Raw genomic sequence first — 26,731 nt, forward strand, 5'->3', positions numbered from 1 at the left:
TGTGAAAAATCTATAGGAATGCAAGGTTATCCCTCCTGAATAGAAAAGAAAATGCTCAAGGCTGACAGAAAAATGCACCTTGTGCTGTTTTGTAATTTTCAAGCCCATTCAACACCAATTCCAAAAGTCTCCTTCCCTCTCAATGTTTTCCCCCAAACCCAGCGAGCATATGGCAGCTCTGCAGAGACAAATTTGTCAAAGATGAAAATTTAATTAAGATTTAATTTCTTTTTACTATGCCCATCAAGTAGTCTGATGTGATAAGGAGCTCGATGAATCATCATTCAGAGAGGGTGTGGAGTCTGGGTGCGGGGAGGGGTGCAGTGTGTGTGTGGGTGGTGGGGTTGGGGGGTCGTTGATATGTCGTCTTACAATGGCTCTGTGTTGAGAGCGCAGAAGAAGAGCGGGATTTAGAAAGTGATGAAAAAAGGAATGGCAAGGATAGAAGGAGGGGAAGTGGGCATCGCTCTCTGTCACAGCTAACTCAGCCTTCTGGGGTGGCTCTGTCTTTCTCGCTCTTTTCATCTGCGTCTCTCACCCCCTCAGCCCCTCACACACACCCACCCACCCAGCCACCCCACCCATGCTTCTCTCATCCTCACTCATTCTTGCTTCCTTCCTCTGTGGAGACAGAAGGAGAGAGATCAGTTGGAGAATTAACCATGGCAGTTCATTTCACTGTAGGGCTGAGGACACTGAGGGAAATAGAAGCTGGCGGTGGAGGGGGCAGAAAACTGGTGGCCTCTGAAAAGTTGAATTCAGATTGTAAAAATATATCCTCTGTGTTATATTAAACCCAGAATCCGTGTATGCACTTCAAATGGATGACTTGATTTAGAGAACCCATGTTTCTCTGTGCAGTTTGTGTGCTAAAGAAATGAGTTAGTTCAAGTACTGCATGTGTATGATGTCAGTATGCAAAGATCCATTCATTCAATTTCAATTCGGTTCAATAAAAAAAATGATACAGCGCCAAATCACAACAACAGTTGCCTCAGAGCGCTTTATATTGTAAGGTAGAGCCTACAATAATACATACAGAGAAAAACCCAACAATCACATGACCCCCCTATGAGGAAGCACTTTGGCAACAGTGGGAAGGAAAAGCTCTCTTTAAACAGGAAGAAACCTCCGGCAGAACCAGGATCAGGAAGGGCCGGGGCCATCTGCCAAGACTGGCTGGGGTTTGAGAAGGAAGACAGGATAAACACATGCTGTGGAAGAGAGCGTGTGATTCAGTGCAGAGGTCTATTAACACATAGTGAGTGAGAAAGGTGACTGAAAAGGAAAAACTCAATGCATCATGGCAATCGCCCAGCAGCCTACACCTATTGCAGCATAACTAAGGGAGGATTCAGGGTCACCTGATCCAGCCCTAACTATATGCTTTAGTGCATGTGAGAGCGAAGTGCTCTCATGGGGTGATATGGTACTATGCTCATGAAGCATCATCTTCTTCAAAACACTTCACATTTTGTTGTCACTTTACAGACTGGATCTCTTGATTTAGAGAACGTATGATACAGAGTATGTACAATATTGGGAAACAGTGAGAGAGTACATGCATCTAAGATAAACTTGAGAAGTCAAAAATACAAGTTTTTTGAATTTTTTTGAAAGAAACACATAAACCTGATAACTTCTTTTCACACATGGAATACAGATGGATAAAATTATTAGCCTCCCTGATGTTAATAGTAAACTGTGTATCCTGTTTGCTGGCTAGCAGCCTGCAGTCATTGTTGCAGACTTCGGTAAGTCTCACACACGTCTCCTGAGCAACCTCAGCCCTTTCTTCTCTGGCAAATCTCTTAATCTCCCTCAGATTTGATGGTCTTCTGGCTTGGATCTTGGCCTACAGTTCACCCCAAAGATTTTCATTGTGATTCAAGTCAGGGTTTTGGGAGGCCAGTTAATAATGTTTGCTTTGGTCTTCTGAAGGTAGTACTTTGCCAGGACCGATCTATGTTTTGGGTCGCTGTCGCATTGGAAGTGATGAGACAGAACCATTTTGCTGTTGAGTGCTTGAGGTTTCCTTTCAAAATCTTCACATATTCTTTTTTGTAATTTCTTTGGCCTTGATGATTCCAAGTTCCAGATATACTTAAGCATCCCCACAGCAAAATACTCCCACCACCATGCTTCACTGTGGGTATGTTGTTCTTTGGGTTGTATGCCTCTCCCTTCTTTCTCCAAACGGTTTCATCTCAGTATGCATAATTTGTCTGCAGGTTGTCATTAGCTTGCTTGAGTCTGGCTTGAAGGCAACTTTTCTGCAGAGGTGAAGTTTTTCTTGGTCTGCAACCTCGCAGTTCATTCCCGTGCAGGGTCCCAGTGACTGTCTTCTTTGAGACTACAATTCCCAACTTTAGTTATTGGCATAATGCTTTCTCAGTGACAGTGTCAGCTCAAACCCCTGCTTAAGTTTTTGTACTGTATGTAAATGGGAAGATAACCCTCAGTTTTACCAGCTTCAAGCATTACAAAGTTAAAACACATGTTTTCACAGCACTGGTTTGTGCTATTGGTCTACAAAAAGATCTGTTTTCAGTAGGCTAATAACATCGAACCTGGTCAATTTTTTTTTTTATTATTCTGTTATTGTGTGCGAATTTTATGATATGATTTATGATTTCTAAAGAAAATTGGCATGTTTAGAACTTCTATGTTGAAAATACCTTGCTCTGTTTAAAAAACACTTTCAGCTTTCAGGGTTTCAGGGTCATCTGTAGGTAACATTCCTGACTTCATCAGTCTGTTAAAGTGGCAGCAGTCTGTTATTCTGATGTAACTCACTTTTCAGTTAATGCTCCTCAGCACTTCATTCAGACGCACCCACAGCAGTGATGGAGAGATCCATGGTGCACATGTGACTTTTACCATATGTGTAAAGCACTTCTTGCACGTCAGCTTTAGCGAAGTGTAATCGCACTTTTGAACATTTAGTTCACTCTACCGATGTCGCTAAGAGCACGGCTTCTCTGTGTGCAAGTGTGCTGCACGGTGAGAAAGACAGCTGCCCCCACCCATCACACATGGGCACAAAGTGGGAGAGAAGGAGCGATCTCATTTGCAAAAATGCATAATTGAGCAATTTCTTCAGTACATCCGTCCCTTTCGGTGAGCTAAGCAACTCACAAAGACACATGAGAGAAATGCGCAGTAGTCACCTTCTGTCTACCCTAATGGGGCTGGGTGCACTCTGCATGCTGTAGTTCCAATCTAGTAAGACTGCCTGCTGACCTGACTTTTTAAAAGTAACCAACATGAAGCTCACATATCCATATATGTTGTTAGTTGTGTGTGTGAAAAGAAAGTTAAGAGAAACTGAGTTAATATGTTTCAAAGTTAGGTGATCAATATTTTCTTCTCAGTTGCTAAACTAACACCTAAACACTCATTTATACTCCAAATCAGTTCAATTCATTTTTATTTATATAGCGCCAAATTTTCTATTCTAAGTTAAAGCCCCAACAGTAACACGACCCTCTATGAGCAAGCACATGGTGAATGTGGGAAGGAAAAACTCCCTTTTAACAGGAAGGAAGTTCTGGCAGCTGTGAGTTTTGTATTTGTCTCCTTATATTGTTTGTGTCTGTATCTGTAAAAAAAAAATTTCTGCTCTCTTGGTCAGGTCACGCTTGGAAAAAGAGATGTTTTAATCTCAGTTTTAACTTGGAGAGAAACAACATACGAGCTGGGATAGGCTGCAGTGCTGACCTGTTTTAGGATATTACTAAACCACTTTTAAAAATAAAAGCATACATCCTCAGCTGCTACATGTTCAGCAGTGAATGAGCTGTTGCAGACAGCATGGGGAAGTAGAACAATAGGAAGCGGGTAGTCTGTGAAGTCGCACAAACACATATGAATTTCCTTAAGATTTAAAATAAGACCAGCTTTGTACTTGTGCGTCACTACTCACACTGCCTTCAAATCCATTTCAAATTGCTTTCATATCTCCTTACAGTATATGCACTCATGCATGTATAGGTGTATTCTGTCTTCATCAAATGCAGATGGAAGAAACGATGAACATCACCAGTGAAAGACAAGCTGGTGGGACAGGAAAGAGAAAGGCTTTTGAAGGTTGTGACCAGTGTCAGCGCGGGGATGTAAGCAGTGAAGTTATGAGGGGAGCATGGCTCTGCTGCACTGTGACAGCCTTGTAAAAGTTCAGTCATTGAGTTTGATGATAGCTGTTATGGCAGCCATAATAACATATCCTACCAGTCACCTGTAGCTATTACCTTTTTATGACGATCACACTGTTGCACGGCACACATGTATGCTTTGGTTTATCGAGGGGCCGGCGTGCAGGTTTTTCATCGTGTGATGTGTTTGACTGACACTGCTAATTGAAAGTCTTTGGTGCTAGTGTCTAGACATTTTAATGGCCGTAGTAAGGAGGAAATGATAGATAGTTTTTCTTCTTTTCTTTTAAACTTTTGCAACTTCCTTGCACTCAGAGAATGTCATTTTCATCCAACGACGCCTAACGTTCAGATTAATTAAGTCCCGATTTGTTCATTCTGCATCTTGATAAAATGAATAGATTGGTTTATCAGAGAAGGATTAAGAGGCACTTGTTCAGATTTAGCTAAAGCCAGCCTCGGAGTTTATGGATCCCCTTTGATCAAAGCAGTGAAAGGCGCGAACATGCAGTGGATTTCTCCAGCAGGATTCATTCCCCACCCCCAGCTGGAAGAGAAGATCCACCCCCAACCCTCAGTATCCCACTCACGCAGAACACCTTGCCTCTCCCACGTTCCACATTAGCATGATGAGAAGCGCTGTGATATCTGGAGCCGGCAGTGACAATATCAAGTATTATTTCATTGGACTTACACATAGCATGTTAATTTTTTCCTTGTGTGGTTTTTCTATAATGAGTGCCAACTTGAGGGAGCTGATCATGGGAATGTGAACAAACACACACACGCGCACACACATATTTAGGTTGCCTGATCGATCTTCCTCCTTTTGTGAGATTTATATGTTTCAGCAGCAAAACCAAATCCCTCAGGAACTGATGGTGCCACCGTGGAATAAAGCTCACTCTTTCTTACAATTACTGTACTTGGGCAGATTTGGGCAGATATAAACACCCGTCTTAAAAAATGGTTCTTTTGCAAAAAGCATTAAAATGAATCCTGTGTGATGTTTTACCAACTGCAGTAGTAAGACTTTGCTTTACTAACCAATCCACACAGTACATTTGTTAAAAATATCATTTAAAGAAAATTAGCGCTTAGTGTTTTCTTCTTTTGTTTAGCTTCGTGGCTCGATAAAAAGGAAGGTCTGTCATTTCCTTTTGAATTTAAGTGAGGACCAATAAATGTTTTAAATGTGGGTTTTTCATCATCTCTGAGCTCTACTGTGATTTCAATTAGTGTCATATGTTTATGCATCTACACACATTCATTCAGGAGCTTTGCTCTCATGTATAACACCCACTCATTTGAATTTTCATTTTACCCCCCATTCTCCTTCTTTGTTCTCTATAAAACTTATTGGCTGTTGTTTTGCATCCTGTCATTCTGCTTCTCCTACTGCCCATCTTCCCCGCTACCTTTTTCTCTCCTGCTTCTTCTTCTTGCCTCTGCCTGTGCTCGCTCCATCTCTTTCTTTTGTTTCATGCTCACTCTGTCTTTCTCCCTCTCTTTCTTTTTCTCCCCCACAACACCCCCAACCACCCCAGAGACCAAGCTTGTTTACTCTGTCTTTTCCACATCTCGGCTCTGTGCAGCTGTGACGGTAATCTTTCTTTCAAATATTTGTTTCTTCCATCTCCAGATTCTTCCCCCCCCCCCTCCTTCTCACTTTTTGTGCTGCCACTGATGCACACCTCGTTCCATCCCTGAAATCTTAACTGTGCTTTGTCCATCTTGGCTCTTGGGGACTTTAAGGCTTTAAGACGTAGCAGGGAAACCGGGCAAGACGTAATTTTGCTCCTGAGGAATTCAATCAGCTTGCATGCTGTATGCTTGTGTTTTGGCAGTCTTTCCGCTGCTAACCAGTTAGCAATGCCTGTCACCACCACTGAGCTCTATATAGCCAAAGAGCTCTAGATGATGATGGATTGCTATAAAACGATGGCAGCCTCGGAAAGTAATTACCAACTTTGCCTGCGGTGGAAATTCAGCTGATAAGCGCCTTTCCAGGGAAGTCCAGGTATTGCCAAAGCAAACAGGTGAGACACATTGAAGGTCAGAACAGAAGTGATACAGACAGAAACAACACAGCGACACGCACGGTCATACACGCGCAAGCACACACCAGCTGAGCCCCATGCTAACGAACGCTCTTGACAGTAAAATCTAGAAAGCATGCAGAAATTTTCCTAAGATGAGTGTCTGCACATGTGCAGACACACTGAATAAATGACAGACGAGCCAGTTCAGTGATGCAACAGAATGCATGCCAAAGATTTAAAGGCTGAATATCCATGGGAGAACATTTTATTATGGGTTTCTGATAATCCATTAGTGAGATCTTGGATGTTTGACAGCATAGCTGGAAACCATCCGATATAGAGTAAACATCAAGCAATGAGACTTCTAACCACACTGTGAAGTGAGATTTGTTGCAAATCGGTTGGTGCCCCACATGAGTCGGCCTGCACTGTGTTGTAATGCACCGATCTGCACATGCGTCATATGTGCTGACCCCAAATGTGCGGTGAATCACACGGCCCGAGGAGATCATGTTCACCAGCCTAGCAGCTCAGAACTGCGATCTCTGCGCAACACATAAAAATCAATGGAGTCAACAAATGCAGCTCCTAATGCTCTTCCTGTGCGATAAGACAAAATTAGATTGGAGCCAGTGGCCCATAATGGTGAGGCCGGGCAGGTGAAGGGGAATTGGAAAGGATGGCGGTTAAAAATCATTTCAGTGACCTGACTTCAGATCCATGGATCTGCTAGGACCCCACAGGCTGTGCCTAAAGCACTGAATAATTGTAATGACGGGCCACTGGTGTCTGAGATTATGACCTGAGAGAAAAAGTTCGATGGCCTTGAGCCCAGTGAAGTGGCAAAGTGTAATTTGTCAAATGAGTGATCACTGTGAACCACGTCTTTGTACGAAACATGATTTATACAGTTTTTATAGATACATTTAACCTGAGGATGGGTGGAGGACAGACCGCGCTGCATAATGAACACATGGCTTTTAGACCACTGTGATCTGTTTGGCATTTGTGTAGCTGGTACAGTGGAGCTCATAGTGAATATTTTCTCTGTTATGAAGAATATCTCTACTTAAACGGTAAACTTTCTGTGGTGCACTCTAATGAAAGTCTGTACAGTAATAACAAGACCTAGTGATCTCTCTCTCTCTCTCACACACACACACAGACACACACCTACACACACACACACACACACACAACCCTCATCACACACACACACACACACACACACGACACCACGTCACTCTGCTTTCTTTATTTATATCCTTTTGCCATTAAAACATAGTGGGTCCCTCTGCTAATCTTTCACACTAGATGCAGATAGCGTTTGTGTATTATTGCTCTGTCAGCTACTTACAGCCCCCCCACCCCTTTTTTTTTTTTTTTTACAGTTCAGTTAAGGACCTAAAATTCTTCGTGAATATCCGGTTTCATTACATGCACATTTATTTCACAGGGGCAGTGGATTTTAATGGATATCTCTATGTACAAAAAAATATGATAACTTCATTGTGATGCTCTCTGTTCATGCACTGCACATTAGGTATTTAACATGAACATATGTGCAGCATATCTGTTGCTCTCTGTGGCTTTGATTAGCGATCAACCAGGACCTGTGTGAAAAGAAGACTAATGAAACACTGCCTCTGGCATGCCCGTCTCCCAACAATTTTTTCATACTTGTTGGCCTCTATTTAGGAAAAACAAAAACAAAAACAAAAAAAACTATTTTTTTCTGTTGCACTGTGTTTTGTGAGGTGGCAGCTTTCATTTGCAAATGATTGTATCCAGCCCAACTTCCCAAATCCGAGTGTGACAATGAAAATGACTGGGATCCTGATGGTTTCTGCCTCATCCTTCCTGTCTCAGGGTTAGCATCTGTCCACCCCCTTGAGGTCTGACACCCATTACACTCTGTCTCCATGTGTCAGCATAGACTTTTGTACTTCACGGTTATCAAGCAGGTCATAGCTTTGGCTCCTAAATACAACCGGCAGGCAGAGATCAGAGGAAGAGTGATTGAATGACAGCAGTTTGATCAAAGTGCACGAACACAAACACACACACTCGGGAAACCCTCGTTTCCCCTGAGTACTTGGAGATATTTCGTGACGGCTCCATTAGATGAAAGACCCCACCAAAAATCCTGCACATGTGCCTTCTCAGCTTCTTCAGCAGAAGGTGTGATAGCGAGCGAATGATAGGAGAGATGTGAGCTGGAGGGAGAGTGAGATCTCTTCTTATTTCATTTCTGTTTCTACTGTTTAGAAGAAGTATGGGTACTCTTGCACAGCATGCTTCTCTTTTCATGGCGAGCAGGTTGTTTGTTTTTGTGGGTAGACTGCCTTAATGAGGGCAGGGGGTAGAGCGAATGGGAGGGAGGGCCTCGCCTTAAAGGGATGATTAGAAAAAGTAGAGTTGAGAGCAAATTCCTCTGAAGACAAACGCTGACCAAAAATACACAGCCGGTGCATTCACGTGCCTTTGAGGAATACCGATGCAAACTGAGAAACGTGGCAGAGTCCTCGGCACTTTGTCTGACATCATCTTTGCTTCGTGCTGTCTGATGCGGCCACAAATGTGCGTCACTCGGTCCTGAGGTCCTAATTAAAACCCAAACCAAGATGATAGCGGCTGGTTCGGCGGAAGAAGCCTGTGAACGTCTTAGCGTGCTCAGATCCACAGCCAGCCAGTGTCCTGGTGTGGGAGAGATCTGGTCACCGTGGGCATGAGACAGACTGTATTATCTGCTCAGCGGCCGCCTGGCTGAAGAGATTGCTCGGCGGAGGGATGGGCGGTTAGGCAACAGGATAAGATATGTCCTCCTTTGGTGTCAGAGACTGAGTTGATGCCATTTGATATTTGCGTGTGTTGGAATACGTGCTGACAACTTAATTCTCATGAAAACAGGCACTGTTCACTAATCACAAAAGTATCCCATGACTGTCATGAGCCTGACATGAGTTTTCCAGTGATTTTTGTGACATTTAGGGGTGTGCACCTTTAGCTGTGGGAGAGGGCAGCAGTGACCTTATCTGACACTGCCAACAGCAGAAGACATCAAAAGACAAATAACAGAGGAAAACCACGAGACACCAAGCAGACGTAAGGATAAACGGGTACGGGCAACGCCGTTAAATCACGGTGCACACTGCTGGCATTGCTTTAGATGTCGTGGTTTCAGGGGTAGAGTTCAGCAGCATGAATCACGGATGTTGCTGTTGGAAGTCAGTCCCCCGTGAGGACGGATGGCAAAAGTAACTTTTTCTAATGTCTGTGTTATGTGCCTTAATATTAATTGTTGTTTTCTCTTCCTCTCTTGCAGGTATTCCTAGTAACATTGGTCCAGTTAGTAAGTAAACAGTTACAAGTAAACAATATGACTGCTTGATGCTTTGCTTTGCCTACTGTCCCACTCTTCACCGTACACCCCTAAACCCATTGCCAGGTGTTCATTTCTGATTCCAATCTTATGAAAAATCACTCAGCAATTGTCGACTAACCTTTTTTTTTTGGTTAGGGGGAGGGATAAGCCATAGCTGGGGGCTATATTGTCATAATGTGGGCATATTAATTTACTTTATCCTGATTCAACTCGACCAGATAATACTTGCCTGGCTCTGCATGGCAAATGTCATTTGTTTTTTTTCCCCCCTCCTTCTCTCCCATGCATTATAAATAAATGGCATCTAGACTTTATTAAAGTGCCAAGACCTCTCTGACAGTGTAATGTCACAGGAGGTCATTTTAATATAAGCCGCAAGCGCCTCGGCTGGTATTATCTTCGTCAAACAGTAGCCCCTCAGGAGGAGGAGGAGGAAGAAGAGAGGTGCCATGTCTCAAGTTACCGCTGCCTGGAAGGCTGTGTGATGCAGGAAACATAGGACTGTATTGAACAAGTCAAAGTGCATTCACAGCCTGGCTCAGTTCGCCTTAATCTTTTTTCTTTTTTTTCCCCATCGCCCTGTTCTTCATGAGTATCCTCTATTCCCGGGGCAGCGGATCGATTAATAAATTGCCTCCTCCATGATGAAGTTACCTGTTAAATTAAGATCAACAGCATTTTTCAATATTTCCAATTATTTGTGAGCTCTTTTTAAGATCAGTAGTAAATTGTTTTCATTTAATATCCAATTGTGTGCTCAAGCCAACCCAAGGTTCCCCAAAGGACACATGCGTGCTTGTCTTGTTTTTATCATTTAAAGGCTAAGACGACTTCTGGGCAAGTTTCCTAAAACGTGCTGCGAGCGACGTAGGGATTGTTCCCGGGTGGTTATTAATCAGGCTTTAGTGTGGTAGCTTACTCAGTAAGTGAACACTTGTTATAAAGTCTGATGCTATGACGTCATGAGTCAGAAATGGACATGTGGCCAAGACGACCGATTTCAACCCCCCCCCCACACACACACACCCTAACCCAACTACAGTCTTCCACTGCTTGCCTCCGAATTGTGCTTCGTCTTCATGCACGGCATTATTAGTGCTTAGTGTGTGTGGGCATGCTCTTCATACATGCTGTGTACACGTACATATTCACTGCTGCACATCCATCCTCTCCGTCCCTTCCAAAATGCCAGGCCAGACCATGTCCAACGGCTGTCCTCAAATCCTTTACAGGGCGGGTGTGCATGCTGATAAGTGCGTGTGTGTGTACGTGTGTGTGTTTTGGGGAGGGAGGATGGGCGATGTAGAAAGGACACTCTGACAAACCAAAGTCTTCGTTTCTCATCCAGATTGGCCCACGGGGATTTAGATTTCTCACGAGTGGCTGTCTTGTTGCAGCAGCCTTCCACAGAACCAACAAAACACAAAAAAATGAAACATGCTGACTGCCTTATTTTTTAAGCACACTGAAGAGGATGAGGCCATTTTCAGCGCAAACACAAACCAACGTTAAGTCGCATTATTAATAAAGTAAGAACAGGCTAAGGGGGGGAAAGGTTATGATGTCCTTGAGGTTTGTTTTTTTAAGGATTGGAAACAAAGCTACTGTTTGGGGGAGAAAAAACAAAGCCCTGCACTTTTTATGTTGTTTTTTGAAGGTAATTGAATTCCTTATTGACTTTCCTCAATTCTATTTCAAGTTTATTAAGCCAGGCAGAATTGCCTAATGCAGACCATTAAAGTGAAATTAATATTTTAAAAAACAATTCTGGCTCTGCAAGATTGCATTTCATTATAAGTATGGCATTGATTAAAATCCGTCACCACTCATTTCACTCCTGAATATTCCCCATAACAAAATAATTAATGGAACCTAGATGTGCATTACATCCCGTCAGTTGCCAACACAGAAACCCTGTTTCCAAAAGAATGCAAGTTTGGGAAATGTGTAAAATGAAAATAAAATTATTGTTATGATTTGAAACTGTATTTCACTGAAAGTGGTACAAAGACAATACATTGAGACTTTCTGGAGCTGTATTACCTTCATGAAATGAGCAAAACCTTCTCTAAAGTTTAAAAAAGGCCAGCATTGTTGCTTAAGGACCTATATGTATTGTTTAACATTTATAGCATTACTTTATAAATTTGCAAAGTACCCAGTGTACACCAAAGCAGCCATTTACCAGCATGAAGGCTGGATTTTGGACTGTGCACAGATAACATTAAATGCCTGACCTCAGCTCATCTTAAATGAGCTCAGGTTCAGAAAAGGGCAGTTTTCTTTACTTCTTGTTGTCTTCTCCTTTAGCGTGGCTCTTTTGTATTTGCAGCTTTGAACTGTGTTTGCTGAGTGTTCCTGAGCTCATGCAGTGATTTCCAGAACCAAATGTGCTGTTCGAAGGCCCAAGAAGATCACAGCCTTGTTCATTATGTAAAGAGATGTCTCAATATTCTCTGAATCTACTGATGATATTATGTACCGTGTATTATTAAATCCCTTTCAAATTTAGCACAGAGAATCGTTGTTGAACTGTTTGCACACCCAGTAATACACAGAGGAGCAGACGCCTCTCCATCGCTACCTCTGAGAGGCTTTCTTGCTCTTTTTGATAATCGGTCGTGTTACTGACCTTATGCTAATATAACCAATTAGTTAGGAGATGTTTCAACAGTTGTTTAATATTTTTGTCTTACTTTGTTTTATTTTTGATGCTACACAGGTTCCAGGCTTTTGTTTACTCAGCCTTCTTTACTTGATGCTGGCAGCAAATTTAAAATGATCAAACCTGGATTTTTTTTTCAATGTCTTTGTGCCGTTTTCAGGTAAACGATTTGACAAGGATTGTGCTTTATGTTGAAATACATTTCACACAGCACCACAACTTTTTTTGGAAACAGGTTGTGATTAAATATCATCATACTTTAGCAATTAGATCAGCTGTTCGACAGATCTAGACAGTGCAGCGTTCTCACCTTTTTTCCCCTCCAAATGTTCCTGGCAGAGTCTTTTTTTTGCAGCTATTTTGACCAAACGGCTTCACTGCTAAGTGATTATCACACGAACAAAGTATTTCAAAGTAGATTTCAAATAAAGAGCTTTTTTTAAAAGCTCTTTATTTGTTAATATCTCATTTTCAAACAGCATTTCATTCTGTGACTCGTGTGACTCAGACCCAGCGGAGACGTCAAAGTCGTCACCGATGCCAGAATCCCCACGAAGAATCAAATTCTTCTTTCGTTCGAGCAGTTTTGAAATCAGCACTGAGGGTATTTAAAGCGACTGTCACTCTGTAAAGACATACAAACCTCAAAACTAATGTTTTATTGAAATCCAGCCCACTTACAAAAAAAAATAAAAAAGATTCGAAACCATTATTTCACAAGGGATAAAAGCTATTATTTAAAAGATTGCACTTGGTGAACAGCAGTCATATTCTCTATTCACACATAGTTAGAGTAAGTGGCTTCTTGCCAAGACACCGCTGGATGTTAATTACCCAAGATTGCATGATTCATGGAGTCAATAGCGAAAGGACAGAAAGATCAAGTGAAGAGATGAAGGGGCACGATGAGGAAACTTATCCGTATTCCTCCCTTTGCTTGAGTCCTCTCCATTTCCAACCGCAAAGTATTTCCCTGACACGGAAATACTGACTTGTATGTAATTATGAGGTTATGCTACCCACAGCAGTCCGTCATTCCAAGTCCCAACACCTGCCATTATTTATTCATTGTTATTCCTCCACCAGAAATACACTGTAATTAGATATTGATTACTCAGTCAATGTGATGAATTAAACAAAATGCCCCCTAACGTCTTCATTTGCTATACATAGAGTCCCTTGCATAAATCATGACCTAAATACTAAGTTTAACTGAGTTTGGGTTTTTTTCTTGATCTTTTGTCTTCAGTTTTTTTTCCCACTCATCATTGCCATTGCCATAAACATACAGTTGCACAGCAAGGTCATGGACGTCACACAAATTACATACAACGTCTCTCCGACGTCCTTTTAATGGCTCTTTGGATGCATTCTCTGCCCGTCCATGTCAGCCCTGCCCCATCGTGCTGTTTCCTGATTTACAGATCTGAGTCATGCTGGACATGTTCATATCTCCAGTTGTCTGTGTCCACTACCACATAGTCTCCCCTCTTTAGATGATCTGTAAAGTGCATCCCACGAGGACACATCATTAACTCCTGATTTCTCTCAATTGCACGCAGTTCGGCCGAATGTGTCATCCCTAGGTGTCGCTAACCGAAAAGAAGGTAGGCATCTAAGATTATGCAACAATTATGTTTTTGTTTTGCAGATTCATTTACTTCAGGTGTTTGTATAGTTGTCAAAAATGACTCTTTGGTAGCCCAAACTATCCTTCCCTTTTTCCTGGCTTCTTGAAAAGCCCAAAAACATTATAAGTCAGCCTGTCGCACCCTGGAGGCTCAAGAGGTTGCTGCAGCTCTGATTTATACATTAACACTGTTTCAGTTAGGTGCTCAGCTCTCAGCACCGTGTTAGCTCATTAGATAGAAAAGCAGGAGAGGTTTCACTTTTGTCTTTTTTTGAAAGTGTTGGGCTCAACTTAGCTTAATCCATCATGTAGATGCCGTGTTCAGCCACCTCACAACTAGCGCACAACCGCTCAGCTCTGTGTTTCCATGACTGCAGCCAAGCGCTCACAATGTATGTGGCAAGGGCTTATGTCACCTGGTACAATGGCAGAGGCCGGGCCCATTATTTCCTTTTCCCCACTGTTTGCTTTATAGCCGTAAAAGAATGGAGGGATTGATGTGTTCACTGCTAGCCAGTTTCCTTACCCACGCAGCTGTGCACAAATTTATAGTGTGAAAATTCTTGGCTGGCCTCCACCGAGGTGGAGAGTAGTTTGTCAGGGTATAGTTTCTGTCTGGGGAAACATACACAGACAGTTTTGAATTATACTAAGCACTTGTTAATGAAATGAAGCGTAAAAGAGGGTCCATAATATTTGAATTGTTGAATCGAAGGCATTTGTAACAGATGCTGCTACACGCAGCCAGCTTCACTTGGCAATGTCACTCCTTATTTCTCAATGCCATCATTCATCTTTATTGCGTATGTTTCCTTTCTTTTCTTTTTTTTTTATTGTTATATTTTTATTAGGCGTGATGCTTGGTATCCTTAATTCTCTGGCATTACATGTGTTATGTTGAATTGCAATATCATGGGTTTTTTTTTGTTTGTTTGTTTGTTTGTTTCTTTTAATTTGTCTAGTAGCTCCTCAAGTTGCATTGTCCACTGCCCCTTCTGTCCACGTTGCAAACAGCAAGCGAGGTAGGAGCTCTGGAATTCCCACATTGTCCCCACCCAATCCCAGATGACACCCAAAGCCTTCTTCCTGTATGAACTGATGTTTCTGTTAACCTGTGAGCTACCCCCCCGCCAACCCTCCCCAACCCTTGTGACACTACCCCAGTGCTAGAGCACTCTGTATCCGTATCTCCAGCTCAGAGCTAGACTGATGGCTTTCACTGGACGACTCATTCATCTATGGAATCGTATTCTAAACACTATAAAAGTCCCTTGGAATCATTTCTATTTTCACTGAAAATAAAGTGGGTGTTTGAGGCTGCAACTATTTTGGGGGGGAACATGTACCTGAGACTTTTTATTCCCTGTGCGTGCATGATTTATAACCTTAGCCTATTTCTAGAAAGGAGAGATTATTTGTCTTCTGAGAGTATGCCTGCAAGAGGGAGGCATCTAACGTAGAGGACCTTAGCTTACATTTGGATAAGACTTGCTGATTTAGGTGAAAGGTAGTGTGAACTGGACTTGCTGTACCTTCGTTTCCGAGACGTGCCGAGTTTATTAGTGTCTGGACAGAGAGAACTGACCTCAATACAGATTCTTAATAAACACAATCCCTTGGACGAAAGCCTCCTGCACTAACCACTTTATCGTTGAGCTGTGAGTGGGCATTCTGTCCAAGCAGCTGCCAGTGTGGCTTAAGGGTCACATCTGTCTGTGCTGTGACACATGGTGTCAGTGGTCACTCGGAGTGACGGGCTGATCCTCACTGGAACAGAGCTGGGGTCGGACACGCCCCATCCTGCAAGCCTTAGGGCAGGACTGCCAGTGAGTATCATGGATTGTAGCAGCTTCGACTCAATATAGCTTTATCTAATTAAGCATGACTGCATAGTAGGCAATGTCACTTTCCCACCCAGCTGCAATTCACCACACACTCACTTGCCTCGCTGATTGCTTGTTGAAAACTCGGACTAAACTCGGACTAAAAAACAACTAAAGAAATGTTTGTTGGATGAATTAAGGGTTTTAAAGATAAGTAATACATCAGTCATTGCAAAGGGTTTTAAAAGAAAACACAAAGGTTTCATCTCATCCTCTCTTCAGACCAGATAACCGCTGACATTAAGACTTACACAAAAACCTCTAAATTCCCTCACACGCCATTCTCAGCGGCTGAGACATCCATTTCATTCATGGTTTGACCTGCCTCATGCTGCGCGGTGCTCCTGATGTGATCGTGTCTCTGTGCTGTCATTTCAGAGCCTTTGTCGCCTCGTGCTGTGGTGTGCTTGAAGTGATGTGACCTCTCTACTAACGCCGTGGTGTTTTATGTGAAACTTCTGTTTTTTTCTAACTCTGGCCATGCCCATGCGAGACTAATCACGACCAACCTTACCTGTCATTCCCCCCAACATCTTCTCCTCAAACCATCTCCATTTTTAACCTCGCATGCCACGGAGCCTCCATCAGACTTGCTAACCCCACCGCCGTAGCACTCGCTGCAAAAGCAACAATTCCAACGCTCTCGCCCGCGTCTCTTTCTCCTTCTTTTCTCTCCTCCTCCCCTCTCCTCACTTCACACTTGCTCTCTCTTTGCAAGACTGCGAATGCTTCGGCCACTCCAACCGATGCAGCTATATCGAGCTGCTAAACACCGTCATTTGCGTGAGCTGTAAGCACAACACTAGGGGCCAGCACTGCCAGCTATGCAAGCTGGGCTACTACCGCAATGCCTCAGCAGAACTGGACGATGAAAATGTGTGCATAGGTCAGTCCCCCATCCGGGCCCCTTCACCGCCACCACGCTTTCACACTCTCTTCACCTCACCTCCTGTCTCTGACTCCTCATTAGAGAAATTGTCAGTTTCATCCCCAACACGTCATCACTCATACACTCTCCTGTTTCCATGTCCAGTCATCTTCCTCTTTTGCTTCTTCTGCTTTCACACAAGGTTGTTGCTCATAAATCTCCTTGTTAGCCTGGGTGTTAGCAGGTGATGCTTAAGGGAGTCTTTAGCATCATATTAAAATTAGCAGTTTACCATTTATTAAATATACCTTTATTTTTACCTACTAGCTCTCATATATTGTGTTTTATTGTAATCTCTTGCTGCTAGCTAGGTTTTATTTGAAAGGTGTATATTGAAGCCAAAATGATCCTATTTTCAAGGTTTAGCATGTGGGCGAGGTGAGAAAACTATAATTTGAGGAATAAATGTCCTCCTGAATAGCTGCATGGTGATTAGAAATTGGTTAGTGTGAAATGGTCACAACAGCTACATCTGAAACGTTAGCAGGTTTGTGCCTTGTCACAATTTTCTGTACAAATTCTGTCATTAAGGAGAAACAGTTCAAATGTTAGGATATAGCTGAGTTAGATAAGAAAAATGAGAGCACTGTTATGTCTTTATGTTTATTATTAAGGTACAGACAGAAGCATGTTGCCTTAGCTTAGGACATTATAGATTAAGGATAACATTTAGTCTTGCTTTGTCCAAAGGTAACCTTCGAAACCTTGTATGACATGACATATAGACCACAAAGTGTTGAGTGACCCCTTATTTTTTAATATTTTGCTTCCCAGGAGTCAGATTTTCTTATGTTTAAAGTGGTCTTGAGCAATAGTGAGCAAAACACACGAGTGTTTTTTTGTTAAGCCACTTAACACATGTGAATCACTCAAGCATAAAAAGGCACCTAACCTACGGGATGAATCACTGTTGTGTCCAACATTACAGACAAATGGGAAAGAACCAAATTTAAATTGTGCTTTAGGCACTTTCTTAGTAGATGCCAGTTGTGGAATCTACAAAAAAATAAAATAAAATGCCAAGGACAACATAATTTAATAGATATCAAATAGTATTTTTGCACCAACAGGTAGATTCTCAAAGAGCTATTAGCTAAAAGCTTGGCATGTCTGTGCATCATGTGTACCCTTATAAAATCTTAGGAAAGCAGGACAATATAAGAAGCGGCAGAACTTACAAAAAAACTATTTGCAGCAGATGAACAGTATCTGAAAGTCATGTCCTTAGGAAATAAGAAACAATTCCAGTAAACACCTGACACAGGACCTGAGAGATAGATTTGGCTCTTTAGTTGATCTGCTGATGACCAAACCCGCAACTTGTCTTAGTGGAAAAGTGGCTGTCAACAAGCCATTATCAAGCAAGGTAAATAATAAGGGGGGAGCTGAGGTTCTGCCAAATTATACAAGAACTGGACGGAAAATCAGTGGCTACAGGTTGGATGGAGTCTTGAATCCAAATTAAAAATTTTGGACATCATCAATATGTATGAAGGAGGCCAGGAGTGTGGTACAAAATTGAATGTCTACAGCCATCTGTGAACACGGTAGAAGCTCTGTCGTGGTTTGGAGCTGCATTTCAGCCAGTGGTGTTTGGGATCTTGAAAAAATTGCAGAAAAGTTCCAGCAGATTTTGATCCATCATGCTCAAGTAATTCAAGGAAGAATTACTTGAGCACATTCATTTAAGTTCTCTGTGTAAAGCCCGCCTGCCTTTGGCTGACACATGAAAAAATTGCAGAAAAGTTCCAGCAGATTTTGAGCCATCATGCAATAGCATCTGGAAAGAAAGAATTTCCAGCATGACAATGATCCCAAACACACTGACAGCATGCCTGGATAGAAAAAGCACGCAGTGGGAGGCTATCAGTCATGGATTGGCCTCCCCAGAGCCCGGACATCAACATTATTGAAGCAGCGTGGGATCATCTTGACAGAGAAGGAAATAGAAGTTAGCAAACTTCCAAAGAAGAGCTTTGAATTTCCTTCAGGAAGTCTGGAGAACTATAGCTGAAGAGAGTTCAGGCTGTGTTGAAGAATAAAGATGGTTATACCATATACTCATTCCCATGTATGATTACATGTTTGAATAATCACTGCACCTATTCTCCATTTTCCTAGCAAAATATTAAAAAAATTTGGAGGTGACTTGTGACTTTCGCACAGTACTGTAGGCTACATAAAATTGGTGGTGGAACTTACAAGCAAATGTATTCAGTATTGCCAAAATACTTGCTGGTGAAGCAAATGCCACCTTTATGGTTATGTCTGAGGTAAAAGGCCATTTCCACTTGGTGTTCCTGTTATTTTGTTCATGACTTTTACGCAGGCATTCATAAAATGCATTATCTACTTTGTCTATGTGTAAAAATTGCGTTTCCTACGGTTCCTAGGGCAGTATCTCGGTTCCCCGTTGAATTTTTTAGCTAGCACATGTAGTGTGAATTCACAGCGCTCAGTGCCAGGTGCATTTGTGAGTCCTGAGGGGGGAGTCTGACAAGCAACAAGAGTTCTGAGAGAAATGTTGCAGCGAAGTCACACCGCCAGTCAGAGGTGCCACACAAGTGCATATGTCATATACATGAAATGGCCTCAGGAGCAGCAGCTGAAACCTGTCACAAGGCATTAAAAGTCGCCGAGGCGTTACTGCGTGCCAAACTCGCCGTCACCCTGCCTCTCTCTCGCTGACCCCCCACTTTGTCACTTGCCGTCACCTCTCTCCTCTTGCCTGACCCTTGGATGTCACTCAGGCGCAGCCGCGTGCAGCCAGCACAGACACAGAAGGTGCAATGTGATGGTCAGGGACTGTCAAAATAAGTGTCACTTTGACTGCAGAGTGTTCCAGGTGCTCTGAAAAGTGGGAAGGTCAGTTGAGTGTGAGGCACTAGAGACTGGGCGTGTTGCTTTCATGAAGCGCTTTATGTTCAAATTGCAGCCAGAGCACCGCTGTCTTCTGTTTGTAATAGGCAATTAAAGATGAAGCCAAATTCTTATCAAAAGGATAACAATAAGTCTACAGAGCCATTTAAAAATTAGAGGGAATTAAAGAACATATTACTACAATGCCCATTTCAATGTACTCTCTCATTCCTCTGGAACATTCAGTCTTTATCTTTGTTTCATATCATTATCCATCTCTACCTTCTCATCACATTTCCTGTCTTCTCTTGCCATCTTTTGCTACCTCTACCTGTTTGAATGACTCAGATTTTGGAAGAGCATGTTCAGATAGGCTCACTTTGTCCATCGAAAAAGAAAAAATCAAAGCTACTGATAGTGCTTTGCATATCTGCTCATTGCACGCTGTGTTCTTTAAAACAGCCAAATTAATGCTATATTAATTACAAGTATGTTGTAATGAATAGAAAATGTTCATGTATCTAGAGCCAGCTTCATTCTCACTCATTCTGTCTCCATTACAGTTGAAATGGTAGCATTTTTCCCTGTATGAGTCTTTAAATCTATTCCCATTCTTTTACCAGTTATAATAATCAAGCACCTTCTTAAGCTAGAGCTCGAGGACCGCAGACCACGCTGTGAAAATCCTAGACTTGTGCTGGGAAGTCAAAGCACTACCCTTTTTTTCTCCAGCCTGTGTGTGTATGTGTGTTTTGTTTTTCCAGAATGTAATTGTAATCCCTATGGCTCAGTCAATGATCGCTGTAATGGCACAGGATTTTGTATATGTAAGGAGGGCACTACAGGGCCTAAGTGTCAGGAGTGTCTGCCCGGCTATTTGTGGGACAATGGCTGCAAATGTAAGTAGAACCGTAACCCTCCCCGTGCAGCTCCTGACTGTTCTCCCCCTCAGCTGTGTCTTTCTCTTCTATTCTCTCTCTGATGTCTTTTCTCTCTGCGTGATTCCTGAAGCTTTGGCTGGAAGAAAAAGAAACAAAAAAAAGCACTGCACACGTGCAAGACTGCCCAGCTGCCTTGACAAACACAGAGCTAACACATAACACCACCTAACCCGATATATACGAAGCCATTCCTTTCATAGCCTGTACCTGCATTTCACACTCGCTGTGGCTGCATTACCAGCGTCGAATCAGCAGGCGCCGTTTATGGCTCAAATAGAGAGAAAGCAGTGGAATGACGGGATGCATGCTGCTCGGTAACTCAGTTATTCAGGCGTGTCGCACACCAGCAACACAACAGCTGAGTCAATATTGACTGCTTGACAGGCTGCCTGTGATCTGTTTGAGTAGCCATCACCCCTTCACAGTCCACAACAGGACAATGTCATCCAACATCAACATTTTCTTTTAAAGGGGAATGCAGGTCGTTTTGAGTTCCAGCCCATTTATTACTGTCTACACTTTATATTTCCCCTGCTCATTTTGCAGTGCATGCCCTATGTATTTTTTTTTTTTTCAAATGTCACCAATTTTTCATAGTTTCCTTCAAGTCAAATCTCAGTGACAAACCTGCAAGAGGTAGACAAAATAGAGTAAACACTTCAGGATGATGGATTTTAACTCTCTGACAAAGAACTTTAAAGACTGAAAACATCATTGCAAACACTGTTTATGCTCCAGGCACGCATTACTAGGCCTCTTTGGATCTATCTGACTAGTCGAGCGCTGGTTTAAAAAGGCTCGCGTCAATTTTTTTTGTCAGAACAGGTGATAATTGCTTCTAATTGGCGCTCACCCACCGCGACCCATCTTTGTATCAAGTTACCTCAGATTAATAGGCCTTTTCAACACGACAGTGACATCTATTTGCCCGCCTCCTGCAGCTCAACATTAATCTCTGTCCCGACTAACAAAGGCGTCCTAAACGAGGCACTTCAATAGAGTACGAGGACGTGATTTTGAGATTAAACAGCGACTCCACACTTTTATTACATCCTACAGAAAAGCCAAAAAAAGGGAAAATTTTAATTTAAAGAATTACTTTTTGGTAGTGTAATTTATTCTAGCTTTCTTCATTAGACAAGTTTGATCACTAGATATTAATTCTGTGAATTACATTGCCACTCTTTGCTTCAGGTTTCAACATCATTCTCGTGTATCCGAAATATTTGGACTAGGATTGGCTGATGTCTGAGTTTTACTGACTGGAGAGAAAAATATCAGAAACTCTAGTTTCACTATTTTAGAAAGTTTAAGTGTCAATCTCTGAATATATATCATTCTAAAACATTAAAGTGCAGGAAAAAAAAACGTTTATGACCAGAAGCTGATTCCTGTGCTTCTTCGTGTGGATATTAAGTGATCATCGGCATAAGTAGAGTGTAATCTCGTGTTATCAATTAGTGAATTTATTGGGAAACACCCAATAAATAAACAGTGTAAACTTTGTGAAAAAACAAAAGAAGGTATATCATTGTGAACATGTTTAAAACACATGGCTTAATATTCACATCACAACAACAGTTACCTCAAGGTGCTTCATATTGTAAAGTAAAGACCCTACAATATTGTTAGAGTAACTAAAACAGCACAGAGAAAAATCGATTCCATATAAGGCAAAGTATCACTTTTTTCACAACAGCAAACTCAACATGCAAGGCAGGCAAAGTGCGCTCAGTATGTTCTGTTTTATCTGTGGTGCTGTGGATGGAGATTGGTTAAAGTAAAGGGCTTCACCGAAGGAGCCACTTACAGCACTTGTCACGACTTTCTGAGATGCACTAAGTGTCACGATTTCATTATGCGAACTGTATCAATACAACACGAGCAGATAGAAGCGTTTCCCATTGAGTATACAGCGAATTAGCGACACCCCCGCTGCTTATACTGTGTTTGTTAGCGTCCAACTTAAGAAAACGAATGCTTTAAAGTCTGCTGCATTGTGATTTAAATTCAGTGTAAAATGAGTCACTTGCTTTTTTTAGTAGTTCTCGACACAGAAAGACATTCATTAAAATTCGCTGTTTTTTGTGACTGTACTAATATATTCTGTGTGTACAGCGCAAAGACGCTGTCAGCATGGAAAAATCTGCTTCAAACAAAAGGTGAGAGAGAGGCGTCCTAGCATGACCTGCAACGTGAGGCGCACAACCCGAACCTAATGATGTACCGAGAACGCTGAGTGGTACAAAAGCAGGAAAAAGCATTTAACGTAAAAATGTTTAAAACGGCGAAAGAATGTTTTCGTAGAGAGGCGGCGCCAAGGTAAACAGATGGGAAGCCACACACAGCGGGAGTGAGCACAGAGCAGATCCGTTTGTATTTGTCAGATGAAGCAGTGATCAGAAAATCCACAAACATTACTGTTTGAAGTGTTTGTATGCTCTCAAAACTTCAAACTCTATATCCAAGAGGTCTGAGTAATACTTCACTTAAAAAGCTGCTAAAGTTAAAGATCCGCTCCAGACACGATGAAAGGTATAATACTGGGATTTGCATAGTAATGTCGGTCTGAAAAGAAGTTCAATTACATCTACACCTTCTCCCTGATTAAAATAGTAACACAAAAAAAATCCAGAATGTCTTAACATGTAAATATTTTTTGGTCTTTAAGATTTAACTACTTGGTATAAAATTTCTCCTACATCACTCAAACAACAGCTCAGAGACATTCTCATCACATGAATTTGAAGACAGTCTCCGAAAAGGTCAAATATCTCAATGTTTTCAGCACAAACATACTTTGATTGCTTTAATATCTTTTGCCTACAAATAAAAGGCAAAGAGGTTCCTTTGTATTGAGGTTGTAATTTACTGCTTGTGCACTGACTTTTCTACATTGATCAAAGTATTGGTGGCATTTCAAAGAATGCAACATCCAAAGAAGGGGGATCTTTTAGCTGTAAATGTCATAGAGGCTGTATTAGTATGCTCATATCGAGAAAAAGAATAGCATAGTATTGCTATATTCCTGACTATGGATTTTTTCCCCTAGAGATTGATTTTTCTTCTTCTTCTTTTTTGGGTTGTTTTTTTTTGTTTGTTTGTTTGTTTGTTTGTTTGGTCACTGAAAAAATTCCAGGCTCTGCTGCTCTGGCAGTAACACAAATGTGAAGTTTTTCACTGGAGTTTGATTCATCGCCCCAACAACAAATGAGCCACAAAAGCACCCATAGCAGTGCTTTCACTTCACAAAATGTCCTCTAAAGTAGGAAAGAGAACGAGAAACCCCCAGAATAATGTCAGTCCAAAACCACTGAGTGATTCTATGGCTGATGTGGGAAAACTTTTTAGTCTCGACCTTCTTCTGCATCCCCGCTGCTGCTGCAGGAGTTCTGTGCGTTGACGAGACGCCGTCTGCATGCAGAGCGGGAAAAAATGCAATTAAAACTTAAATCTCTCGTCAAACACATCACTTTCCCAGACAGGCGCACCTAGTTCATCGGCCCCTTCTCTAAATATTATCACTCATATCAAAAGCAAACACAACAAATCTTGTCTTTTACTGCCTGTGCCGGCTCTGTTTATGTGCAGTAATGCAAAATGGTTAATGTGAGAAAATGAAATCAGATAAAGGTGCGGGACAAGAAGTTCCTACTTCTGCTGTGTTTTCAATCTTACAACACTGAACGTGATTGTTCTTGTTTGTCATTATTTTTTTTATATCTTGATGATTTTATTGATCTTTTTTCCTTTTTTTGTTTTTTTTTAATCATCACTATCTATTTGTCTTTATAGTCCCTTCAGCTGATGAATCACTCTGCTTCCAGGGAATAGCCATGACCTAAAATTTCCTTTAGAATGAACTAAAATTTCCTTTGAACAGAAAGATTCTTAAAATTATTTTAATGGGAGTATTCTGAAAATAAGAAAAAAAACACTTAGCAACCACCAGTCGCTATGGAGAAATTTGTGGTTGCTGGAGGTTGGTGGTAGTTGCTGTAAAAAAAAACCATTCAGGCAGGCCTCCCCCTCAGTACCCAGCTGGTTGCTAGGCAACAATATGTATTTGTCAGCCTGTTGGTGAGGGAGGTTGCTGGCCGTCGCAAATCAGTCACAAAGAGGTATACAGTGCTGCACTAAAAACTTCTATATGATCTTTTCAGTTTTGGATTCAATTTTTCAATCACAACAACAGTCGCCTCAAAGCGCTTTATATTGTAAGGTAGAATCTACAATAATGCATACAGAGAAAAAAACAACAATCCAATCATATGACCCCCTTATGAGCAAGCACTTTGGCGACAGTGGGAAGGAAAAGCTCCCTTTTAACAGGAAGAAACCTCCGGCAGAACCAGGCTCAGGGAGGGGCGGGGCCATCTGCCGCGACCGGTTGGGGTGAGAGAAGGAAGACATGAGACAGGATAAAGACAAGCTGTGGAAGAGAGCCAGAGATTAATAACAATGCAGAGAGGTCTATTAACACATGAGTGAGAAAGGTGACTGGGAACACACACTCCGGTCTGCAAACACTTGCCAAGCTTCTTGCTAAGCAGTCTTTCTGCTGTCCTCCTTTCCATTCACCCCCAGCTGGCAGCTGCAGATGACTTCCCATCCTTGAGCCTGGGAATGTTTCCTTCCCGCTGTCACCTTGCTCATGGGAGATCATCTGATTTTGGGGGCTTTCTCTATATAGTGATAGGGTCTTTTCCTTACAATATCAAGCACCTTGAGGTAACTGCTGTTGTGATTTGAAGCTATAAAAATACAACTGAATTACACTGAATTGAAACAGTGAAATCAGAGACTATTTGTCTTAGTAAGTAAACGCTGTATGTTTTCAAACATGTTGATTGGAGCAGGGATACACATTTTTCCAATGGGGGTCATTGACTAGTCTAAAGTCCAGTGTGACTGAAGCCTAACCTATCAACAACCAATCAAATTGCTGAAAATGTAGTTTTTACCTCAAATTTAGACAAATTAATCGAATCTCACCTTTAAAATGTTCCAAGCTTTAATCAACAAGTTAGAAAGTGGTTGTCTGTAAGTATGGATTACTTTCCTGAACATAGACTAAATCCGACATTGCTTATATCAAACAGCAAGTCTGATTTGTCCTTAAAGATGTGCCTTTTTAAAGACGTGATCATATCTTATCAGACTAGGATAGTTTGAGATTTTTAGTCCAAAAAAGTGGGCATTCACAACCGTGTCCAACGTCTTTTTTCCAATTATTTTTCTAATCAATTTAGAGCACATTCTGAATAAAAGCCAGTCTGAATATTCTTAGAAATTCGCGTTATCATTCTATTGTGACAGCAAGGAAGGATAAGATAGACGAGACGAAAGGTTATTGTCTAATTAAAGGAGTCTCTCCTGTGTACTGATCATATCAAGGCCTCATGATTCTTTAATTAATACATTTGATCGCTCTTCCTTGTCATCTCGAGGAGACAATCTAATTACCAAGTTTAGCCGCTGCCTCATCACAGAGAGCAATCAAAGTGAACAAAGGCTTTCCATAGAGTCTGTTTTGCAGTCTCGTATTGACTCATTACTGTAGTTTCTCCTGAGTGGTTGAGGTGGTCATGCAATTGATATGTCAGATGAAAAAAAACAAAACAGGGGGAACAAAGATAGAGTTCAGATGTCTTATTTGGATGTAGTTGTGCATGGTAATTGGTGAGCTGTGGCCTGGAGCGAAACTTACTGAGCCAAACAGCAGCTCTCTTTTCTCCCACGAAACACAAATAGGATTCGCACAGTCAATGTTTCTTAACAAGACTCCCATCAAAGCTCTATTTGGCTATTCCTGTGAGACAGCATGCATCCAATCCTGATTATTAGGAGAGAGGTCTTATATTTGTTTGTGATATTTATGTCCCATAGAGTTCATAGATTGCTCACCGCATTGTTTTCCACTCCTATAAAGGACTGAAATGGGCAGAAGTGGCCCCTGTGTTTATCAGTGTTTATTTGTCTCTGTTGGTTTATTAGTTTGTGCAGCGCAGCTTTGTTTGCCTCCAGCTTGCTTGACAGCTTGCCTCCGCTGGGAATAGAGTGGCCTCGGTGTCCCAGCTCTAAATATACACCAATTTTCACCTGACGTTCAGTTTGTCTAAAGTCAGTGGTGTTTGGGGAAAGCCTCGCAGGCTTTGAGGAAAGTGTGGATTTCTGTGCTGTAACGTAGCTGATTTGATGGGCTTGAATAAGGTTTTGGTATTAAACAAATAGACGCGTCTTT

General features: G+C 41.8%; 1 protein-coding gene across 11 annotated transcripts in view; it reads left to right on the forward strand.

The window, feature by feature from the left end:
* ntng1a (netrin g1a) overlaps window positions 1–26,731 on the forward strand; it is a 127,014-nt gene that overhangs the window by 87,496 nt on the left and 12,787 nt on the right. For 2 of the 11 annotated variants that reach the window (XM_014338153.2, XM_005936530.3), the window contains exons 5-7: window positions 9,522–9,548; window positions 16,478–16,645; window positions 20,311–20,445. In XM_014338153.2, the coding sequence (XP_014193639.1) occupies window positions 9,522–9,548; window positions 16,478–16,645; window positions 20,311–20,445 (330 nt within the window). Of the gene's footprint in view, window positions 1–9,521; window positions 9,549–13,808; window positions 13,854–14,838; window positions 14,899–16,477; window positions 16,646–20,310; window positions 20,446–26,731 lie in introns of all 11 variants that reach the window. The other 9 variants (XM_042226604.1, XM_042226605.1, XM_042226606.1 and 6 more) reach the window with 9 other exon arrangements.

Source organism: Haplochromis burtoni, unplaced genomic scaffold (assembly GCF_018398535.1).
Source record: "Haplochromis burtoni strain Fernald_Lab_line unplaced genomic scaffold, NCSU_Asbu1 Contig_220, whole genome shotgun sequence".
Classification (NCBI taxonomy): Eukaryota; Metazoa; Chordata; class Actinopteri; order Cichliformes; family Cichlidae; genus Haplochromis; species Haplochromis burtoni.